This window comes from Lolium perenne, chromosome 1 (genome assembly GCF_019359855.2).
Source record: "Lolium perenne isolate Kyuss_39 chromosome 1, Kyuss_2.0, whole genome shotgun sequence".
NCBI lineage: Eukaryota > Viridiplantae > Streptophyta > Magnoliopsida > Poales > Poaceae > Lolium > Lolium perenne.
In genome coordinates this window covers 186,326,965-186,336,139 of record NC_067244.2, presented here as the reverse complement: position 1 = coordinate 186,336,139, position 9,175 = coordinate 186,326,965, and the positions used below count along the sequence as shown (strand labels likewise).

The following is a 9,175-nucleotide window of genomic DNA, read 5'->3' as shown; positions in this document are numbered from 1 at the left end:
CTATTTGTGAAGATTGTCATCGACTGTGAGGCGGCCTCCACATATTTCAAGCGTCGTAGATCCGCCGCCGGTATCATGGGGTTTAGTGCATACCAGAAGATATCGGCGGCAATGCGGGTACTGGCCTATGGTGTACTGCGGACTACACGGACGAGTATCTTCGCATTGGGCAAGATACAACCACGGAATCCGTCCGTAGATTTGCTAAGTTAGTTATCCGGTTGTATGGTGAGACATACCTTCGAGCACCAAACGAGGAAGATACAAAAAGATTGATGGAAACCAATGAAAAAAGGGGATGGCCGGGGATGCTAGGTAGCCTTGATTGCATGCATTGGACATGGAAAAATTGCCCAAAGGCATGGCATGGAATGTATTGCGGTAAAAGCCGTGATGCTACCATTGTGCTTGAGGCCGTGGCATCGGAGGACACATGGATTTGGCATGCATTCTTTGGGTTGCCGGGAACACTCAATGATATAAATGTGCTCAATAGATCTCCTTTGTTTAAAAGATTAATTTCTGGAGATGCTCCAACTTGCAACTACACAGTCAATGGCAATGACTACTCAATGGGATACTATCTCACCGATGGCATTTATCCCGAATGGGCAACTCTTGTGAAGTCCATCAAGGAGAAAAATGGGGTGCCCTTGTCCAGAAAAGAGGCTCATTTCACAAGGGCACAAGAGGCAGCCCGCAAGGATATAGAGAGAGCTTTTGGTGTCTTGCAAGCAAGGTTTGCCATAGTTCGGGGTCCGGCTCGGTTTTGGGACAAGAAAACCTTGGTGGACATCATGAAGTGTTGTGTGATTCTACACAACATGATCCTAGAAGATGAGAGGGGGTTAAACTTGCCTTGTTTCTATGACAATGTTGGCACACGTGTGCAACCGGAAAGAAACCCTTCTCGTGTAGAAGCTTTTCTTCAAGCACATCGTGAGATTGAAGATGCAGCCACTCATGGTCGTCTCCGTGATGATCTAGTCGAGCACCAGTGGCATTTGGATGGGCAGCGCCGTGCCGCATGATTTACCTTTGTTCTATTTGATTCGAACAATTATTGTTGTATGGTCCAACATTGTTGTAACAATTTGAATGATTATTGTTTTATGTGCGCGAATGTACTATTTGGTGTTGTAATAAATAACTACAATGCTTATTGTTTTATGTGAAATGTGATGATATTTGTGATATGTGAAATGATGATATGTGATGAAATCTGTGATATGGCATATGACAGTTTTAGGGGTTGGGGTTGAGCCAAAGACTAGAACCCTCAAACTGCATTATTTAGGGGTTTAGGGGTTCTACTCTTTACCCCTGTTTTTCAACCTGTAAAAATGCACAAAAATGGCTATTTCCAACCTGTAAAACTGCTATAGAGGTTTGAGGGTTTAGGGGCTCTACTAGACATGCTCTAACTTCCTACCCACCCAAATTACTCCCCACGCCCTTCGCCCTGACTGTCTCTCGCCGTCGCGGTTTCGATCATGAGCCTCGTTGCCGAGTCACCGCCGCCGTCCCTGTCTTCCCTGAGCGACGACGACCATTTCGCCGACCTTCTAGCCGCGGAGCTCGAGCTCGAGCTCTCCTCCGCCCCCCATGGCGACCCGTCCGAGTCACCCACCGGCCACGACGACGGAGAGGAGGAGGAGGACGTGGTGGTCGAAGTGGACGCCGTAGAGCAGGGCAGGTACGCGCATTCACTCCCCTCTTCCTGAAAAATTGTTGGGCGTCAGCTTCGTCTGCCCGATCAGGAGCCTGTATTTCACGCTCTCCTACTGTCTGATAGCAGTTTCGGTGTAGCAATCAGTTGAGTTGGTCTGGTTTCAGTTTAGTGTGTCTGCTAGATGCTCGATGGTTTATGTTTACGTTTTACTTTCAACGTGGTGTCTCGAGAGTTCGATTTGATTAGGTGAATGCCGAACTGGCGATGGTAGTAACAGGTTTGGTGAACTAGTGGATATTCTCTAGGGCATATTGGTGTTAGCATTGCTTGCAGGTATTTAGCGATGTCACTTGTTTACATCATAATTAGTGATTCGGGAATGTGAAATACACATCTGAACAACATAATCAGTAACTCCTGACTTCAAATTCAAATCGAATGCTGAAACCCATCCATTTTGCTCTGCGTTGCACGTGTTCTGTTTTAGTTAAGGACCTGTTATGCCTAGTTTCATCTTCAGCATATGGGCTTATAAGATGAAGGTACACATGGTAAATCTGATGTGGATTAACACAAGGAAGTATCAGATAGCTTAGCAGGCACTTCATTTACATATTAGATTTTGTATGGTTCAATGGAAATATCGTTGGCTGCCATTATTCCAACAGGGTACAGGTAGAATCCATCAAGTTAGGCTTACCATTTGGTCTTATGTTGTTTCACATCTCTCAAGATTGTGTCCAACCACTGTTTTTTTTTTGCGAAAGTGTCCAACCACTGATTCACAAAAGTTTGAACGAAAATGTCACATGATAGGATTGTAAGTACAAAAATATGGTGTATTGGTGGTAAAAAAATATTCATCTGAAAAATTGCTGCTTCAAATGTTTCAGATGTTCTAGCTATAGTATGTGATTTTTTTTTGGCAAATAGCTATAGTATGTAACTGTTGATGAAGGACTCAGCACTGAGAGAAAATATAGAAGGGAGGGGAAGAATACGGGATGATGTTGTGTTCTAAAGGATCTCTTGATGATTCGTTATGTTGACTTTGTACTATGAATCTGACTGCTCTCAACTACATGAAATATGCAGTAGCAAAAGGTGTAGAGTGGAGGAACAACACAAAGATCGAAGAACAGCAGTGATGCCTGATGAAGATGCCATTGGTATGCCTGTTAGTCTTGTTTTACAAACTATTATGCTTAATCTGTTCAGTGTTAGTATAATACAAATAATTCTTCCATAATGTGTTGTTCATATGAAATTCCGTGTTTTGAATGCGACTATAAGTTACAGGCTTCATTCCATAAGGAATCAGTGAATTCTGTAGGTGTGGCAACTTGTGCGTGCTTAGGCTCTCGGCCTCCAACTGGCTTGTCTACCTTAATCTTACCACTCCTTGTAACACATATGTGATTGCACATCTGTTAGTTTATTTCATTTTGACAAGTTCTTCTACTGCATCCTATCATGGATTATGAGGTGTTAAAACTTGAAAGGAAACTAATTCTACTGCATCCTACCATGGATTATGAGGTGTTAAAACGTGAAAGGAAACTAATTCTACTGCATCCTTTATTCATCTCCGCTTGTCATATCTTGAGCACTGAATGTCCATGGTATGGCAGATGTTGTGATGAATTGTTGAATATATGTTGTAGCAGGTTCATTTAAAGATGCTCAAATCAAGTTCTGTCCCCCACATCCTGGGTATTGTTTTGGACTTTGCACTAAATGTGGGAAAATCCAAGATGAAGAAGATGTTTCAGGAGTTCATTTTGGTTACATCCACAAGGTACCTGGACCTCTGAGCTCTCTCTTTAAACATGAGAGGTTTAATTGTGTTTCCTTATTGCATTTACCTTGCTTAATTAAAGTCGCCCAGATTTTTGAACTAATTTTCTGATTATGTCTCTAATACATTCTAAGATTTCTAAATTATTTTTCCGTTTCTAATTGTCCTTAAAACGTGCCTTCAGTGTCTTCTAGGATTTTGAGAAATTATTTAAATGCAGAGTTTGAGTCTAGGTACTTCAGAAATGGACAGGCTACGCGGGGCTGAAGTGAAGAATTTGTTGCGTAAAAGAAAACTGGGGCTTATTTCAGACTTGGATCATACTCTGATAAACTCAACCAGACTCCATGATATTTCCGCTGCTGAGATGGACATGGGGATTCTAACTGCTGCATCAAAAGGCAAGTTGTATCTATTTGCATTAAAGTTTTAAGGACTGTTAGCTGTTTCTATACACAGTTGATATTTTAAGACCATGAGCATTGTGTGGAATCAGCTCATTTCGATTATACCACTAACATATTTGAGATTCTTTGAATTCTTCGGGAAAAATGACACATTATATTTATTGTCCACCCCGTTTCACTACAGCAGCGTACAGATATTTTGAGTTCTAAACGAGGGGTTAAAGTTACTCCTTGTAGTGAATGACAAAAAAATAGACATTGTTGGGTTTTGACTAAGCATCATTACAACTTTGAGAGAAAAACTAGCAATGTTGTGTCATTGGATATGGTATCTGTCACCATAAAAAATGAGAAGCTAATGTCACTGTTCATGGTGATTATTTTCCAGTCTTTGTTTAGATTGTACTATCTCTGTTCCAAAATAAGTGTCGCAACTTTCTGTATCTAGACGCATTTTAATGTGTAGATACATCCGAATCTAGAAAAAGTTGCTACGCTTATTTTAGAACGGAGGGAATGCTCTATATCCTTTCATTTAGAGATAAAAAAATTCCAGGATGATAGTCATCTCTGGTACCTCATCATTGCTAACTTGGATGGTATTAGTGGGTTCAGTCCACTTTGCACTTTACACCACTTAATAATAATATTGCCTGTATCTGTCAACTTTACAATTGGTTTTGTTCACCTCAGCTAGCAGACTGATAGAGATAGTAGAAAGTCAACACCGTTTTACAATAAAAGTAGAATTCTTATAATACTGGTGCGAAGAATGTTAGGATTCCATTTTAAATGGTTATTTTCTTCCACCTCAACTTATTAGCTTTCAACCTTTTTGAAACCTTGCATTGCTTATCCAATAATTTATCACTACAATTGCGGTTTACCACCAACATGACCTAAATGCAGATGTCCCGAACAAAAGCTTGTTCAATTTACAGGGAATGCATATGCTTACAAAGTTGAGACCCTTCGTCCGTAAATTTTTAGAAGAAGCAAGCAATATGTTTGAGATGTATATATACACCATGGGTGACCAGGCTTATGCAGTTGAAATAGCAAAGCTTCTTGACCCTGGTAATGTCTATTTTGGTTCAAAAGTGATTTCAAAATCTGACTGCACTGAGCGGCACCAGAAAGGTCTTGATGTGGTACTTGGAGATGAAAGCACTGCAGTGATTCTTGATGACACTGGGAATGTACGTGTTTTTGTTTGATGACCATATTTGATACACGTTTAATGTATTCGATTTTCAGTAATTATTACTAAACATGGTTCAGTGTTTGAGCTAGGTCTTTTGTGTTGTACTATTGTGACTACAAGCTGTCCTGGGTAGTTGACTTTTCTGTACTCCCTCGATGATATAATATAGTGCACATTGGTTTCCGCAAAAGTCAAACTACACTAAGTTTGATTAAGTTTATTGAAAAAATTATATATATATCTACAATACCTAATCTATACCATATTAAAATATATTTTATGATGAATCCGATGGTATTGATTTAAGATTCTAAATTTTGATATTTTTTGTATAAATTTGGTCAAAGTTTACCCGGTTTGAGTTCAAAAAAATCTTATAGGCACTATATTTTGGCATAGAGGGAGTATTATGTTCCGCACACAGTATAATAAATTTTTTTCTTTCAAAAAAAGGAAAATCATCCATTGTCTTCTCTCGAAAAAGAAAAAAGCAGTGCTATCTCGGTGCCTTTTTTTTGTACCCCTGGGTTTTGGTCATGTTCCTGTTTTAATAGATTTATTATTGATGGGCATAATATGTCTAACCTAAATGCTACTATTTTTTTCTGTTTTGCTAGATTTATTAATATGGATTTCATTTATGTCAATGGATGAGCATAATGTAGGTAATCTCAATGCTACTAATTTTTTCAGGTTTGGCAGAAGCACAAAGAAAACCTGATTCTGATGGAGAGATATCATTATTTTGCTGTGAGCCCGCGCCACTTTGGTTTTAGCGACAGACCTTTGTCAGAGTTGATGCAAGATGAAAGGGAGAGCGATGGTGCTTTGGCTACGATTTTAGATGTCCTGAAGCGGATACATGCAATTTTCTTTGAATCGGTTGGTTACTTACGTACACGGTTTCGTGCTGCTTTATGTTCTCTTCTTGCTGTGCATGTGCATAAATAAACCTCTGATAAGCGCTGTTTCTAATTGTTTGCTTCTGTGCTCTCTCTTCTGCAGGGTGTTGAAACTGCTCTTTCTTCGCGAGACGTAAGACAGGTAGGACTGACATGGGCTCATTTGTCTGTCTGTAGTTTTTATGTTCTTCCGGTGCTTACATGTTTCCTCCATCAGGTAATCAAGAGATTGCGGCAGGAAGTGCTGCAGGGCTGCAAACTAGTCTTCACTCGAGTGTTCCGGTCGGATTGCCGGCCGCAGGATCAGATAATCTGGAAGATGGCCGAGCAGCTGGGTGCCGTTTGCTGCTCCGAAGTGGATTCCACTGTCACGCATGTGGTCGCTTTGCACGCTGGGACAGATAAGGCCCGCTGGGCTGTCAAGAACAAGAAGTTCCTGCTCCAACCCCGCTGGATCGAGGCCTGCAACTATCGGTGGCACCGGCAGCCGGAGGAAGGCTTCCCCGTACCTAGCTCCAAGGAGAAGGGCAAGGAAAAGGTTGCGGAGGATGCCGTTGCCGCTGCTGATTAACCGAGAAGTGCTGATGAGCTGATCAGCTACAAGTTCAGACGCTGTGTTTATGACTGACGTAGGTCTGTAGCTAAGCAACTCTTCTACATATCTTAGTCTCCGCGCGATAGAAAGTTTAGCATTTTGGGATCTGATCTTGCTGATCCGTAATGTTATCTATGGAACGTGTGGAATTTTTCTATTGGTCTGAAGTGTAACTAAATCTTTTAGTAAATACATGTATTTAGACATATTTCAGTACTCTCTCAACTTTGTCTAGATACATTTGTATATAGATAAAGTTAAATTGATTAATTTAGATTGGAGGGAGTATATAAGTATATTAGTTTTGCGTTGTAACTAGTTTATATTGAAATATGTGAAGTACTAGTATTGAACAAGGCGTTTTTACCCCAGGAGCATGCTTCTGAAAAAGGGGTTGAAAACATATTTTAAAATGTCAAAAAATTTGACAAAAAATGTTAAAGGTATATCTCGATGTTCTATGTGCTTGCAAAGTTATTTCACGAAAATACGATATTACTTGTGTCGTGTAAAAAAAGATTAAATCGGTGCTAAAAAAGCTCCTCGTGATATTTTTATTTTATTACACATGACACAAAATATCGAGTTTTCACGGAACTTACATTTGCAACTACACTACAGCCTTCGTTAGGAAAACAAGCGTTTAGATATAAGAGCAAATTCAGTAGTACTATAGTTGACACACTAAAATGCGTTTAGATATAAGAACAAATTCAGTAGTACCATAGTTGACACACTAAAATGCGTTTAGATATAAGAGCAAATTCAGTAGTACTATAGTTGGGGATATGGTGTTTTGGCTCATAGGTTTAGATGCACCTATTATAAAAAAAATATTTTAAATTTGTTTCAAAATGTTAAAAAAAATCGAAATAAAATTCTAAGTGTGCATCCTCGCATTCTATGTTAGCTCACAAAATTTTGGCACGGAAATATTTTGTATGCTCTATGTAAAAAAGACAAAAACTATCTCGTTAAAAGCTATTTTGTAGCGTTGGAAATTGTTTTTTTACACTATTTTTCTGTGAAACTCTGTGTGAGAATATATAATGTCTTGATGTGCACCTTGTTATTTTTTTCAAAAAATTTAAACATTTTGAAATATGATTTTGAATAGTGGGTGGATCTACACCTATGAGCCAAAGTAGATTTCCCTATAACTGGTTGTTGGCTAGATATCATATCATCTATAACCAACATATGCAATAATTAGCAATAAAAACATAGTGCTTTATCAATATATGACATATATTTCACTCTCACAAAATATCTACGTTCTTGCATAAAAGACCACTTACATTTTCTCTCTTCTATTTTCTCTAGCTAAAAACAAATATAATATTTAAATTTTTATTTCATTAGATTTTATTGTACTTTCTTAAGCTTCTAACAATATGTAGACAAAACTGTGTCGTTTATTTCTGAAAGGGGAGAGCGGTTTTGTTAAAAAAAAATGCAAAGCCCCTAACCTATGGTGGTACATGAATTTGATTTTTCAACCTGAATCTTGGTAAAATAGACGGTTATGAGGCATCGGATTGTAAACCGAACACGCGTGATAGCCAAAGTGAAAAGAAATACTGTAGCATTATCCCATTTCCGTCGATAACTATTGTATTTAGGATTGGAGGGAGCATAGCATTTCTCTTTATCAGGACATCTCTAACGGCCCGAGGGCCCGACGTAAACCGGACGTAGATGACCGTGTGTAAGAGCATCCCCACTCGTTGGCGCTCCCCACGCCCAAATCCGGCGAAATTTTCGTCCGGATTGGACGAAAATTTGGCCTGGGGGGCAGTATATTTCCAGTCGTGTGCTCCCCAAGCGGCGTTTCTCGGGGAAAAAGAGGATGACTCGGGGAATCCGGACGAAAGAGGAGACACGTGGGCGTGGGCGGTTGGTTTAGCTTCATCCGGAGTCTCCGGGAGACCCCCGGGAAACCGAGGATGGCATGGGGAGTCCGGACAAAAATATGCTCAAATCCGGACCAAAACGAGTAACCGGGGGCCTGACTGGGCCGTTTTTCGCCGTCCGGATGAAAAAAAGTGGCCGTGGGAGGCTCTGTGGGGAGACGAGTGGAGATGCTCTAATCGTTCGATTGAAAAATATGTTGCATCTAGGCTCACCGGCTCGACGTATAATGATCGGGCTATCTGTCGACACACAAACATAGTTTAAATTTATGTCGTATCTGCGTCTCCGTGGATGTTATGCGATCGCTCTGAGTGACCGCATTGGTCGCATCCAGACCCGCTGGGCAGTGATGAACGTAATCAAAACAGTTTACTCGTTACTATTAATTGGCCAAAATTACCATCTTTACCGAGATGGTTAGCCGAGTTAACCTAAAACTACGATGCCGTCACGTGGTCTACTACGGTCAGCATTACTCGTAGTCGTGCAGTCTACTACTGGCCGCCGGAATGGCCTGAGGGGCCGACGCGTGCCCCATACGTCACCGGCAATTTTTGGAATCCAATAGAAGCGCCGGCAACCCCGTGCCGACCCCTTGGCCAAGGGTGCAAATCGGGCATGCCGGCGCCTCGCGAGGCTGGAAATTTTGGGCGCGGGAGCCGCCTGTCGGCCACACATTCCCA

The 9,175-nt window shown here is 40.7% G+C and overlaps 1 protein-coding gene across 1 annotated transcript; it reads left to right on the top strand.

Moving 5' to 3' along the window:
- The first annotated feature begins 1,466 nt into the window (after positions 1-1,466).
- Positions 1,467-6,812, top strand: LOC127315808 (RNA polymerase II C-terminal domain phosphatase-like 4). Its single transcript, XM_051346262.2, has 8 exons — positions 1,467-1,696; positions 2,768-2,841; positions 3,340-3,470; positions 3,691-3,869; positions 4,779-5,076; positions 5,775-5,963; positions 6,087-6,125; positions 6,201-6,812. The coding sequence occupies exons 1-8, from the start codon at positions 1,494-1,496 to the stop codon at positions 6,552-6,554; spliced, it is 1,467 nt and encodes a 488-aa protein (XP_051202222.1). The 5' UTR covers positions 1,467-1,493; the 3' UTR covers positions 6,555-6,812.
- Positions 6,813-9,175: the final 2,363 nt, after the last annotated feature.

Coding starts and splice junctions, on each gene's coding strand:
- LOC127315808 (XM_051346262.2), top strand. CDS start 1,494: ATGAGCCTCGTTGCCGAGTCACCGCCGCCGTCCCTGTCTTCCCTGAGC. Junction 1,697..2,767: donor GACGCCGTAGAGCAGGGCAG/GTACGCGCATTC, acceptor TGAAATATGCAG/TAGCAAAAGGTGTAGAGTGG. Junction 3,471..3,690: donor ATTTTGGTTACATCCACAAG/GTACCTGGACCT, acceptor ATTTAAATGCAG/AGTTTGAGTCTAGGTACTTC.